The sequence below is a fragment of the Trachinotus anak genome, unplaced genomic scaffold, assembly GCF_046630095.1.
Source record: "Trachinotus anak isolate AG129_WGS33_773 ecotype Australia unplaced genomic scaffold, CSIRO_AGI_Tana_v1 ptg000008l, whole genome shotgun sequence".
In the NCBI taxonomy this organism is placed as follows: Eukaryota; Metazoa; Chordata; class Actinopteri; order Carangiformes; family Carangidae; genus Trachinotus; species Trachinotus anak.
The window spans coordinates 2,760,050-2,774,469 of record NW_027273859.1 but is presented as its reverse complement, the minus strand read 5'-3'; the positions used below and the strand labels follow the sequence as shown (position 1 = coordinate 2,774,469).

The window sequence follows — 14,420 nt, the reverse complement described above, 5'->3', positions numbered from 1 at the left end:
AGTGTATAACAAACAGTGTTTCCCAACAAAAATATGATCACAAATTGGTGTGACGCTGATCTTTAGTATATTTATTGTCACAATAAACAGTACCAAGTATAAGCTACAACAGGCCAACTGTACATGCCTGACTCAGCTGTTAACACCTCAGCCCACCTGCTGCTGGGAGTTCATGAACACTAGCAAGAGAGCAGAGAAACCAAAATAGCTAAAAGTAATGTCTCAATTGTTTAAACATCAAGTTCTGGTCCTCGTTTGAATGCATACTTGACCAAACCAACAAAAGAAGAGAGCAAGACTTTAACATTGACAGTTCCAGGATCATTACATCTGGTATTATACAGTTATTGTATAAAAAGCCAGTTTTATATTTCTAATAATGTGAAACAAAATCCAATTTTAAAACAAAGTGGGATAGATGCCAGAAAGTTTTTTCTTTCTATGCATAACTGGCTTTCATGACTGACAACCCTGACACTGACCAGGAACATATTCATAAACTATAGGTAATGGTGGTAATCAATGATAAATAATAGATACAGAAATAATAATAATAATGAATGTTGTAGTGGCAGATCTGGATCCTGCTGCTCCAGAAATGGAGATGCCTGCAGAATGAGGACAAAGAGAGAGAGAGAGAGAGAGAGAGAGAGAGAGAGAGAGGAGAAGCACAAACTATGGGAGAGGAAAAAAAAATACAGAGTTAATGACATGAAGTAGTAATTTCACTCATGTCATTCTACAAAACTACAAAATGTGTCCTGTGAGATTAGCCAAACATGCACCACCATTACCACATAATTTACAGCATAAAAGGAACCATGGAAGAGTGACATTAAAACACTGACAAATATGTCGTAAGTATTTAGTATGAGTCGTCAGAAGTAGTTGTATGAATTAATGGATGAGTTCTTATTCTAATAACAGTCTCAGACTAATCAAGAATCTTTGTGTAAATCTAAGGTGATACATGGGCCATAAAATACCATTGACTAAGGTCATTCCATTAATGTCAGTTTACTTGCTCAAAGATCCAGTTTGGAGACAGGAAAGGTAAAAACCCAATAATCCACTGATTCCACTGCAAACATGCCAGTGTTGCAGTAATCCATTATGATGGTTTAATCTTTGTGCTTCGCTTTAATAGTTTCTTACATGAATCCATTTCTGTTGTGAAACATTATTTGAGTGTTGTGCTTTCAGGTCAGTGTGGATGTCTTCAAGGGCTTTCCTGATGAGGACAGCATTGTCAACTACACCCTCAACCAGGCCTATCAGGACAATGTGTCTGTGTTTGCCAGTGAGTGTCAGATTGTGATCATGATACCTCGTTTTTGGGGTGGGCGATCTAACGATCTTATATTGTGGACAGTCCTACTTTCGTATATGAGATACTTTTCAGATAAATTGCACAGACTGCATCATTAAAAGCTGCTATGTTTAGATATTAACAACCCAGTTTCTGAAAAAGTTGGGAAAGTGTAAAATTGTAAATAAAAACAGAATGTGATGATTTGCAAATCATGTAAACTCATATTTAACTGAAAATAGAACAAAGACAACATATCAAATGTTTAAATGCTGAAATCATATTGTTTTATGAAAAATATCTACTGAATTTGAATTTGATGCAGCAAGACGTTTCAAAAAAGTTGAGACAGGGTCATGTTTACCACTGTGTTCATCACCTCTTCTGTAAAGGTTTGGGAGCTGAGGAGATCAGTTGCTGGAGTTTTGAAAGTAAAAAGTCTCATTCTTGCCTGATATAGGATTTCAACTGCTCAAGCCATGGGCACTAATGCCCCACCACAGCATCACGGACGCTGGCTTCTGAACTGTGCGCTGATAACAAGCTGGATGATCCCTCTCCTCTTTAGCCCGGAGGACGCAGCGTCCATGATTTCCAAAAAGAATTTGAAATTTTGATTGGTCAGACCACAGGACAGTTTTCTATTTCACCTCAGACCACCTTAAATGAGCTCGGGTCCAGAGAAGTCGGAGATGTTTCTGGATCATGTTTAGATAAAGTTTCTTCTTTGCATGGTAGAGTTTTAACCTGCATTTGTGGATGAAGCAACAAACTATGTTCACAGACAATTGTTTTCAGAAGTGTTCCTGAGCTCTTGCAGTGATTTCCACTATAGAATCGTATCTGTTTTTAATGCAGAGCTGCCTGAGGACCTGGAGATAATGACCATCCAATACTGGATTTCAACCTTGTCCCTTTGCCTACAGCGATTTCTCTGGATTCTCTGAATCTCTTAATGATATTATGAACTGTAGAGAAAGAAAGAAATTGACAAATTCTATGCAATTTTACGTCAAGGGATATTTTTCTTAAACTGTTGCACTATTTGCCCACACAGTCTTTCACAGAGTGGTGAACCTCTCCCCGTCTTCACTGCACAGAGACTCTCTGGAGCCTCTTTTTATATCCAATCATCTACTGATCTGTTGCCAATTAACCTGTGAGATATTCAACCAGGTGTTTCTTTAGTATTACACAACTTTTCCGGTCTCTTGTTGCCCCGTCCCAACTTTTTTGCTGGCATCAAATTCAAATTGATTTCTTTCAAATAGGTTTTTCATTAACAATAAAATGTCAAAATTTCAACATCTGATATGTTGTGTTTGTTCTATTTCCAATTCCAACATGCAGAATCTGGCCTTGAACCTTGGCTGCTTGAGCCACCAGGACGAGTCTGACCTAAAATATGCTCTTTTTCTTTTCAGGTGTGATTTTCCAGACTAACAAAGATGGCTCCCTGCCACCCCATGTTCTGTACAAAATTAGACAAAACTCCAGCTTTACAGAGAAGACCAATGAAATCAGACGGGCCTACTGGCGTCCAGGGCCCAACACTGGGGGAAAATTCTACTTCCTTTACGGTTTTGTTTGGATCCAAGGTAAGTGACTGAAATCCAATGCTTCTTGAGTGCTGCATATATATTCATGATATAGGCCTTGTGTGAATTTTACAAATAATTTACATGGTTTTATGTCCTATAGTGGATCATTTATGAATTTTCTTTGGACATCTTGAAGAAATTATGACTATATAACTGTTTGCCATTAAATACCATCATAATGCCATACAGTGAAGGTAGAATTTAAAATGCAGTCTGTTTTTTTCATATTATATTTTCATTTTGTTATTTAACGTTGTCTGTCGATGTCCTCCATAGCACATACACACAACAAGCAAATGACAAATCACTTCAATTTTTGCCTAGGCGGTTTCTCATAGAGGGAACTGTGGAAAAAATGTAGATTTCTCCAGACAGTTGAGAACACAGTGTCTTTTCGGCATGGCTACAAAACTAAAGAAAACTGTTCATTACAAGTGTGCCTTGTGCAGGGGGGTGTCCAGCTGGGCAGCACCAAGAGACGTATTGACGTCAGTAGGTCCAGAGTTATTCCTTTTGGTGGGAAGTTTGAACCTTGCGACTCTGTTGACCATTTACATGCACAATAAGCTATAGAACACACTATAAGAGAGGGAAAACTCAGAAAAGCTTAATAGGCCCCCTTTAAGGACTTTCAAGAGAATAATGTGTGATAATGCACTAAGATGTTGGGCTGAATCAGGTGGAACGTTACAATACGGCCTCAGAAGGTCGGAGCATTCTTTGTGACATATTGTGTGTTGTACAACGTAGTCATGCATCATGGACGTCTCTTGGACAAACATAGCAATGTTGTACATGAGGTGTTGTGCATGAGGCTCTGCAGAGAAGCGCTCTGTCTCACTACCTGGTAAATCCACCACAGGGTTCCCCAGTCATCACCTAAATTTGTCATCACAGTGTCATAATGAACCAAAGATTTATTCACACTTCTCATCATATAAAATATTTCTAACCTGATTTCTGCTGTTACTTCTTTGCAGAGCTGTGCACAGTGCACTGATCAGCCTCAAGGTTTTTTCCTTCCTGTCCCGCAGCCAGCAGCTCGATTTTTTTTTCCCCCACAATAAATTCTTTCCCCAATGGCTGGTGGCCTCATGCCCCACTGATGGGCTGCCACACCGCCAGTCTGAGCCTAGAATCAACGTGGCCTCTCTTTATTTCTCTCTCTCTCTCACTCCTCCAGACATGATAGAGAGAGCCATCATCAACACGTTTGTGGGCCATGATGTGGTGGAGCCTGGTAACTACGTACAAATGTTCCCGTACCCATGCTACACCAGAGACGAGTAAGAAAGAGGCTTTGTATTTAGAAGTGACTGTTCTTCTCATCCTCTTTTCTGTGGTCCTGTTTAGGTCTAAAGTTGAGGATGAGAGTAGCAAGTTATCATTAGGTAGAGAAATGTTTGTCCTAAAAATAATTTATATGCAGCTTCAGACACTTCAGACACTGTGTATTTAAAAATCTTCACAGTTGATAAATATATTTAATGCATATTAGCGCATTTGTACATATTAGAAATTCTGAAGATCCCATTTATTTGAAACACAGTGTGGTCTAAAACTTGATACCCTGTGTTGTTGTTTTTTTTTTTTTTTTCAGTTTTCTGTTTGTGATTGAGCACATGATGCCGCTGTGCATGGTGATCTCCTGGGTTTACTCAGTAGCCATGATGATTCAGCATATTGTGGCTGAGAAGGAGCACCGACTCAAAGAGGTGAGACTGTATGATTGCATGTCTGTCACCGGTCTGGAGGGTCAGCCTTTGGTTAACACACCTCCCTGAGCACAGCTTGTGTGTTGTTTATTACTGTTGTTTAAAGGATAAGTCTGAGAATATTCTGAATTTTTCTATTTATCAACAAATCCCTTATGCAGACCCAAAACAACAGTGAACGTGCCACTGTTCCCAGGAAACTATTAAAATAATATCTCTGAGCCACACTGTTGTATGTGACATGTTCCATCACTACCACTCAAACACACATCTCACACACACCTGCTGCTTCAGACACTCACTGAGTATTAATCCAAGTGTGGATTAATCTGCCGCTGAAAATAGACCCCAACTAATGCGCCCTTTTCACCTGTTTGATAAAAACTACAATGTCCAGACTCTGGAGCCATTTTCAGAAATTTGTGATTTATGTCTTCAGCAGAAGTCAGTGGACTCGGGGCTGAGAGCCATTTGACCTATATAAAGGTCATTATATATTAATATTTTTGACCTTCTTGCTGACAATAGCAGTATATTATATAATTGATAATATAATTCTTGTGGCTCAGAGATTCAGTATGTCATGATGCTTGTAATACTTTTGCAGTTTCAACTCTATTAGAAACAAATTCCAGGAAAAGATCTGATTTAAAAAAAAAAAAAAAAAAAAAAAGCCATGAAAAACAGTTGATGTGACAATAGTGAAATGCATAGTATTTAATATCACAGCACACCATTTATTATTTATCAACATGCTTAACCCATTAATTAACAACACCATCTTGCAAAACCCCACACCTACAAACACACTGTATTTTTAACTTTACCTGTGTCTCTGTGGCCCTTCCTTCTTGTCCACACTAGCAGACCTCCTCCTGTAATTACAGCTCGTTAGCACAAACATCTCACACCACCTGTAGACACAATGGCTGTCAGTAGAATGTCCTTCTTACAATATTTACTACAATATTTTAGACCTGGGCCTGTCTCAGCTTACATCTCCAAGTAGTGCCAGCACTGATACGATATTTAAATATATTAATATATTTCTCTAAATTTTGATTACATCCTTTTTTATGTCCATGAAGAGCAGGAGCACTGAAGTGTAAAATTATGTTTGTCATTATTTAAAATATAGAGCTGCTGTTTGATTTTCAGAGTGTGTGTAAAAGCTATATTAAAAGCGTACGCCTCACATTAATTTACTTGACAAAACACAAATTTGACATAACAGTAACTTAGCAGAGAGGTGAGGTCATCAAGACAAGACAGTTGGAGGGATACAACAAATATAACGTGTAACCTCCATGCCACTTTCTCAGGTGATGAAGATGATGGGTTTGAACAATGCGGTACACTGGGTGGCCTGGTTCATCACCGGCTTTGTGCAGCTGTCCATCTCTGTCACCGCTCTGACGGCCATCTTGAAGTACGGCCGGGTTTTGCTCCACAGCAACCCCTTCATCATCTGGCTCTTCCTCACCATCTACGCCGTGGCCACCATCATGTTCTGGTGAGATCTCCTGGTTCCACCAAACTAACTGGCCATGAATCTCACGCTCAGAATGAATCAGTGTCCACAGCTCGGCAGGTGACTCAATCATCAGATCAATACAGAAAAATCTGTGGTGCAAGGAAAAGCTGCATTCACACCCCATCACACGTAAGGGGTGGAACGGTTCACAGCATTCATGGTTTGGTTCAGTTCAGTATGTTTTGTGTGTGAATGAAGAACCCTCTGACTTCACTGTGTCAGATGAAGGTTTTGACTTTAACAAATTCGTTTGTCATTACTGGAATATATGAACTTTCTAAATGATGAAGAAACTTTTTTTTTTTTTTTTTTTATTACAGTTTTTTGGTGTCAGTCATCTACTCGAAGGCCAAGTTGGCTTCAGCCTGCGGAGGAATTATCTACTTCCTCAGCTATGTGCCCTACATGTATGTGGCCATCAGGGAAGAGGTGGCCCATGATAAGATCACTGCCTTTGAGAAGTGCATCGCTGTGAGGATGTTTTCTTTTTTCTCCAAATTCTTATTTGAACTACATTTTGGGTCTGCATGTAAAATTTGCTCTCTGTGTTGTCACTGTTAAGTATTCTTTCAGTAATTCTTGCTTCACTTGTGTCCTCCAGTCTCTGATGTCCACCACAGCCTTTGGCCTTGGCTCCAAGTATTTTGCACTGTACGAGGTAGCAGGTGTTGGTATCCAGTGGCAGACCATTAGCCAGTCACCAGTAGAAGGTGATGACTTTAACCTGGGTCTGTCCATGATGATGCTTATCATCGATGCCAGTGTGTATGGTGTTCTCACCTGGTATATAGAGGCCGTGCATCCAGGTATGAAATCATTAACCTCTGAATCCTCAACATCCTGTTCTCAATTTTCAACATTTCGCTCGGACAGACTAGATCAGAATTTTTTTTTCTCCCTCTCTTATAGGAATGTATGGGCTGCCCCGACCATGGTATTTCCCCCTGCAGAGGTCCTATTGGTCAGGCAGTGGGCGTGTTGAGACCTGGGACTGGCCATGGTGTGGAGGTGGGGCTGCCAGGCTCAGTGTGATGGAGGAGGATCAGGCTTGTGCCATGGACCAGCGGCGATCTGGTACGGACAAATAATTATTTGGAGCTGAGGAGGCTTGTGGACGACATTCTCATGTTCTATACACAGACTTAACACACACAAAGACTGGAGATGGGGAAGCAGCTAGTGAGGGGTGAATAGGATTTAGTTGGGTGCATGAAGAACACTGACTGCACCAGATTGTATAATTACTCTGTACCTCTTCAAATGTTACCAGGGCCAGTGTGTATGACCACAAAATGATCAGGTAAGAGAGAAAGAACTAAGACAAGAAGTAGAATGAGAACAATAAAAAAGTAGAGGTTTCTTCAATAAAAAGCAATAATTTTGGTTCAGCACTTATTTCTCCCTTTCTCCTTCTAATCCCAGAGGAGATGCGGGGCATAGAGGAGGAGCCGAGCCACCTGCCGTTGGTGGTGTGTATAGACAAACTGACCAAGGTGTACAAGACCGGCAGCAAACTGGCCCTCAACAAACTGAGCCTCAACCTCCATGAAAACCAGGTGGTCTCCTTCCTGGGACACAATGGTGCTGGCAAGACCACAACCATGTGAGGGGGACTGTGTGTGTGTGTGTGTGTGTGTGTGTGTGTGTGTGTGTGTGTGTGTGTGTGCGTGTGCATGTGTGTGTCTGTGACATTTAAGATTAGTGTTCATTTGAATTATTGGTGTGTACATTTTTATGCAGTCCAACTCTTATATGACCATGCTGGGTTTTAATACCTCAGCTATGGGGCTTGTGTCCTTCTGGCTTAACATCTCCAGTGATATAGAAATTACATTATAGCCATTTTTTGTGTTTGGAGTCAGTGTCATATAACGCTTTAAATCCTGTTTAGTTTTTCATTAAAAAACATCTGCTTTATGGGAATTTTAGACGTCATATTTAAATCCCCTGAAAACTTGATTTCGAAACTCACATCTTTGTTTAACATTAAATATTCATGACTAAGTAAGAAGTGAATGAACTTCTAACTTTTTCTTTTCTCATGGATGTTTGTCCACTTGCCCCTTCTCTGCTGTCTTCTGTTTACGAATTGTGTCACAATCAATCACACTTTATATTTTAGCTCATATGGAGTATTTGTTTGCACAGTGCTGGTATTTATGAGGAGGAAGGTGCCTCTCGTGGGACTATACTGCGACTCTCCTTTATGGAAGATAGTTAAGGTTTGTCCCAAAAGGCACTAGAGTTGCTGCTAAGTGCTTTATGAAAAAAAAACACCACTGAAGAGGTCTTAAATGTCACTAACTCCAGTGTTAAAGTTGCAAAATTGACAACACTGGAAAGGCAAAGCTCCTATGAATCAGTTGAGTCAGTAGGAACAGATCTATCCAGTCACTATAACCAATCCGGCTTTAGCCTGAAGTAGGACCGCCCACCTAATTAACATGCAAATACATAAATACATAAATGAATAAATATAGAAATGCAGAAATACATAAATAAATGCAAAAATGATTGAATAAATAAATACATGTAGAAATACAGAAATAGCATTTTTTCATTACCATATTTAATTTTTTTATATTTATTTATGTGTTTAATTATTTATGTCTGCATTTATTTATACTTATGTCATATACTACTGACTGCCTACACGGAATTGCCATAGGTCTATCCTGACAGGCTTGTTCCCGCCCACCTCCGGCTCTGCCACCATATATGGTCACGATATCCGCACGGAGATGGAGCGTATTCGTCAGAACCTCGGCATGTGTCCGCAGCACAACGTCCTGTTTGATAAGCTGAGTGTGGAGGAGCACCTGTGGTTCTACTCCAGACTCAAAGGCATGGATGAAGAAGACATACGCAAGGAGATGGACAAGTCAGTACAGCTTTACTGCTTTTAAGTCAGTTCATTTAGTTCATTTATTCTTGGCCTGTAGCAGTCCAATACAATACAACATAACAAATAAAGTTATAAACAAAGTAGCTGGGTATACAATGATAATAACAAAATGCCACCTCACACAACCATAGACAACCATAATATATCATTTCATACCTTATGAATACCATACCATACCTTAGTGTACCCTTTACCTTGCCCTTTTCAGCAGTATTTTTTTGAATTGTAGCTAATAAACAATGAAACAGGGTTAAGATACTGTCTGGAAAAGAACAGTAGAAGGAAATAAAGATCTCTGTGTGGCAGCTTAAAAAGTGTAAACATATTCCTTTCCTGTAAATGACACCCGTGTTTGAGTTTAACATCTGCTCTCCAGTCAATACATATAATACTTGATAAAAGTGGAGCGATTCAACAATTCTTCCATGTTTATCTGTGTTCTTGGTAAGATCAGTATAATCCACCCTGCTGCTGTCAGTTCCTCTTCTCTAACACAAATGCTGTTTTCATACACTAATTTTATTCACTTAAGTTGATAATTAAAGTCAACACTTCCTGCACAGATGTTTCCCAATGAAAGTCACCCAGCAGCTAAACTAGAATAATCTTTTCTCTTATTCCCGTAGGCTTATATTGTGAAGTAATAAAATGAATGAAAATGAAAATTAAGTTAAACAGAAGTTAGTGACTGTGTTGCACTGATGGAATTAGTGCTGTGAAAATGTAGATTCCTGTGTACTGGATTTGCTGAATTAGCTGTTATAGTTCAGATAACTAGTTAATTAGTGATACAGTAGGTGCTTTAGCTACTGTATAATGGTAGTTATAGACATTGATAGTTAAAATAGTGCTACAGCAAGTAACCTTTGCTGTGTGTGCGTGTGTGTGTGTCTCTCTCTGTCTCTAGGATGATTGTTGACCTGGAGTTATCGAACAAGCGTCACAGCCTGGTACAGACTTTGTCCGGTGGGATGAAGAGGAAGTTGTCTGTGGCCATCGCCTTCGTTGGTGGCTCCAGGGCCGTCATCTTGGATGAACCCACAGCGGGGGTTGATCCCTACGCTCGCAGGGCCATCTGGGATCTCATCCTCAAGTACAAACAGGGTGAGTTGAGGACATCCTTGCAATAATCTCCAGCAGCTATTTCAAAAGGTTATCACTGTGTCCACTGTAGTTTTGAGGAAAAGAAATTGTGACAAATCTTAAAATGTCTGTACATGCTTCAGCGAAGCTGCGTTCACCTTAGGTATCTGCTGTATTACAGCCTTTTCCTCAGTGATACAGACATTTTACAAATCTTTTGCACATCAAAGAATTCCTTAGTTTGCTTGTTCTCTTAATCGCAGAGGATGAGGCTGCCTGGAGTCAGACTTTTTGCATACTCAAAGAAAAAGTAACAAACTATCTTTCAAGGCTGCAAGACATGACATGGGTACAGTTTTTATTATGGTAATAGAGTGCAGCAGGGATGAAGTATTTTTATAGGCCAACCAGAAGTTTCCCTGGTTCCTTCAACAAAAAGCCAATCGCATATTTCTACTGGCTTTTGGATTATTGCAGAAAATAAACTGTGATAAAGAAAAGTTATGATACTTACATGTTTTGTTCAGCAGGATAATCTTCACTAATGAACACCTCTTCGGGCTTTCTGAAGCCTTAATACAATCGTCAGAAGTAAAAGCTAATGTTAGGGTATAAACAAACTACACCACGGTTATATGACGTCAGCATCTCCACCACTGAGCTTCCATCTTGTTATCTGTTTTATTTTCAACAAAAGCCTTTCCTCTTACAAAGTCCGCACTAGTTTGTGAGGGCTTGAGTATAAACACACTGAGTGAAGGTTTGAACTGGTTTAATGTCGTGACAAACTCTGTAGTCTCATTTACCCACTTGTTAGCCATCACCTTTTTAGGAGATGTAAAAACTTCAAGAAATTATGACCGAGGTATTTACTTTTGTTGGATAATGCGCGACAGTGTCTTGAACATGGGTTAACCACAGACCTAATTCAGCCATTTAACCAAAAACCCACTCAAAAAAACAAGGACTTTGGGGCGAGGGAACCAGAGGTGCATAGATGCTAACTTATTTCCAGGTGGTAGGACTCATTCCTGCAGCACTCTGTTATGGTGCCCTGTAATAAATGTCTGTGTTCCTTGCATGGAGTGAAAAATTGCAAAAATTCTTGAAATGTAATGAACTCCTACTCTAGCAGTTGTATATGTGTATGTGAGTGTAAGTGTGTGTTGCACCTCTGCCCCAGGTCGTACAATTCTGCTGTCCACCCATCACATGGACGAAGCAGACCTTCTGGGAGATCGCATTGCCATCATCTCACATGGGAAACTCAAGTGCTGCGGCTCACCACTCTTCCTGAAGAGCACCTACGGAGATGGATATAAACTGACGCTGGTCAAAAAGCAGAGTGAAGGCCGAGGTGTGTTTACATATATACGTGTGCAGTTTCTCTATATGAGTTCTGAATGGCTCTTATTTTCACTTTGGCCATCTGTTAGGCTGTCAGACTGCAAATTATTGACAGATTTACAGTAATATTGATAGTAGGAAATGTCAGAGGCATGTCCTTGAACCATTTCACCCCCATGCATTTTTAGCATTATGTTTTCAGGTTGTCCGTCCGTCTGTACCATTGTGAACACGATATCTCAGTAACGCCTTGATTACAAGGGAATTTGGCACAAACATTCATTTGGACTCAAGGATGAACTGATTAGAATTTGTTGGTCAAATGTCAAAGGTCACAGTGACCTCACAAAACATGTTTTTGGCCATAACTCACCAATTCATAAACTAATTATGACACAATTTAACTCAGATGTCCATAAAGATTAAATGAAGTGAAGACATTTTATATCCAAATGGTCAAAGGTCAGCTTCACTGTGACATCCAATTTTTTTTAAATCTTACAGTATCGAACCAACAGTCTGTAGCTGTAACTGTAGCTAAAACAGAGAATCTCCTCCCACCTGAAGATGCTTATTATATTTTAATCCACGTTGAGAGTTAATGACAGACACAACCGGGGTTTGATATTCTAGAACAGTTGTTCTTCTGCATTAGCTGATAAACCATCGATGTACATGAAACAGTGACCTGGATGATTGATAATGAAGAAAAAAAATCTAAATTTCATGTGTATGAGACAAGGTCTCAATTATAAGGAGCAGCTGTTCTCTTCTCTCTAAGCAGGTTTGTGTATATTGATCCTCAGTGGACATCAGAACTAATGTTTAAACTACACTGACTCCAGCAACCTGTGCATCCTCTAAAATGTATAAATTAATACAGCAGTTGGATTTGTGGTTGTTGGTGTGATGAAGGTTGGACTGTGTGTGTGCCAGTCATGTTAGGACATGAAACCTGTTGCTCAGCTTGTTACCAACAGTGGGCACCTCATCTCTTCTCCTTTTCTCTCCCAAGTTGTTGAACTGCCTCCAACCTCTTCTCAGTTCATCTCCTCTACTTTCTGTGGTTCCTGACTGACAGCACTGTATTTTCTTTGTCTTTTCCATCCCTATCTCACTCTTTGCCATTTCCCCTTTACCTGTCCATACTCCATCCATCCATCATGTTGCATGTTTTCCTTTCATCCTTCAGGCCAAGGCAGCCAGCTGCAGCCTCCCTCGTCTCTGTCTCCGTCCTCCTCTCTGTCGCCTTGCTCAGAGGCCCGGGTCACCCAGTTTATTCGCCATTTTGTGGCGTCCTGCCTGCTAGTGTCTGACTCCAACACTGAGCTGTCCTACGTGCTGCCCTCTGAGGCTGTGAAGAAGGGCTGCTTCGAGAGGCTTTTCCAGGTACATAAACACAGACACACACTGAAACGTCTTGTCTTGTTTATGGTCGTCTGTTACTAGAGAAACCAGTGAAAGCAAACAGAGTTATTGTAAAGGGCGTCATCATACATATACAGTATCTATACCAACATTAAGCGTCTCCTGTAACTTACAGTTTTCCTGCAGCAGTGGAAGTAAGTGAAGCCTTGTAGGTTGATGCCGACAGTTCCTACAGGTTGATGACTTCCCAACTCTTTGTCTGTACAAATGCAGTGTTGGAACAAACTGCGTTACTACACCCTGTGATGCATTATTAGGACAGTACAGCACTGCAGGAAATAGGACTGTATATCACTATCAGAAGTAACAAAGGAAGACAGACTGGTTGGTCAGGGCTTCATCCTACAGCAAGATACTGAGGCTAAGATCAGAACCAGACAGAGGTTCCACATGATGCAGACCAGCACAGTCTCCACACTTTTTGGGATGAACTGGACAGAAGGTGGAAGCAAAGAAACCTGCAACTGACACACATACGTGGAAACATTCTAAACAACAACAATTTTCTTTATATTGTTTAGTACCAATAACTCATAATATTCAAAAATAATAATTGTCACCAGGCTGTATGTGACAATTAATCATAATATGGGTTACAGCCAGATATGTAGTGTTATTAATCACTGATACACTTTATAGTTTTTTGTAATTTCATTCTGCTCTGTGTGACTGGAGGCGTTGGAGCAGAGCTTGGACAGCCTGGCCCTGACCAGTTTCGGAGTGATGGACACCACCCTGGAGGAGGTCTTTCTCAAAGTGTCTGATGAAGACCAGTCTCTGGAGAACAGTGACGCTGGTGAGACCTCTCCTGTGCCTCCAGGTAGCTGAACACCTTCACAAAGTTTTTTAGTACTCATAAATAAATCATGACTTTCTTTATGAAAATAGATTTCTGCACAGTCTGCACTTTCTGAGTTCTAAGTTTAGACATTTTTTAAGTTAATTATTTGGCTCCAGGCTGAAGTGATAATCTTCTCCCTCTCTCTCTACCCTGGGCAGACGTGAAGGGCTCCCCAGGGGGCAGTTCAGTGGAGAAATCCTCTGTGGGTTCAGGAGGCCTGTGGGGGACGCAGGGTGAGACTGCACCTTCAGTGGAGAGTGAGAAGCTGGAGGTGGAGCTAAGCAACCTGGTGACGTGTTCCAGGCTGAGCCAGAGCCAGTCCTCCTTGAAATCCTCCTCGTCCATCGGCTCAACGAGGGGGGACGAAGGGGGACTTTACGCAGACTTCTATGGAGATTACTGTCCTCTCTTTGACAACGGCCAAGAGTCTGACTCTGCCAGCCTGAGGGGTAAGACAGCAAGATGGCAGCTGTGCTGTGTCAGACAACGACTTCTCAGTCACTGAGCCTCGTGACAGCTGCAACCCACAGATGTTGATCGACACCTGACTGATATATCACTCATAATATTTGGGCCTCATGTAGGAACCACTCTCAGGTGGAATGTACGTGAGATTCGAGAGAACTTGACTCAATCAACTCAATTTTGTTTCAACCT

At 40.7% G+C, this 14,420-nt stretch overlaps 1 protein-coding gene across 3 annotated transcripts in view; it reads left to right on the top strand.

Moving 5' to 3' along the window:
* abca2 (ATP-binding cassette, sub-family A (ABC1), member 2) overlaps nt 1-14,420 on the top strand; it is a 96,342-nt gene that overhangs the window by 55,441 nt on the left and 26,481 nt on the right. For all 3 annotated transcript variants that reach the window (XM_071481854.1, XM_071481853.1, XM_071481852.1), the window contains 15 exons: nt 1,204-1,300; nt 2,734-2,907; nt 4,094-4,196; nt 4,511-4,625; nt 5,948-6,138; nt 6,480-6,630; nt 6,761-6,965; nt 7,069-7,233; nt 7,582-7,762; nt 8,828-9,040; nt 9,972-10,168; nt 11,331-11,504; nt 12,687-12,883; nt 13,598-13,742; nt 13,922-14,212. In XM_071481854.1, the coding sequence (XP_071337955.1) occupies nt 1,204-1,300; nt 2,734-2,907; nt 4,094-4,196; nt 4,511-4,625; nt 5,948-6,138; nt 6,480-6,630; nt 6,761-6,965; nt 7,069-7,233; nt 7,582-7,762; nt 8,828-9,040; nt 9,972-10,168; nt 11,331-11,504; nt 12,687-12,883; nt 13,598-13,742; nt 13,922-14,212 (2,599 nt within the window). The remainder of the gene's footprint in view (nt 1-1,203; nt 1,301-2,733; nt 2,908-4,093; nt 4,197-4,510; nt 4,626-5,947; nt 6,139-6,479; nt 6,631-6,760; nt 6,966-7,068; nt 7,234-7,581; nt 7,763-8,827; nt 9,041-9,971; nt 10,169-11,330; nt 11,505-12,686; nt 12,884-13,597; nt 13,743-13,921; nt 14,213-14,420) is intronic.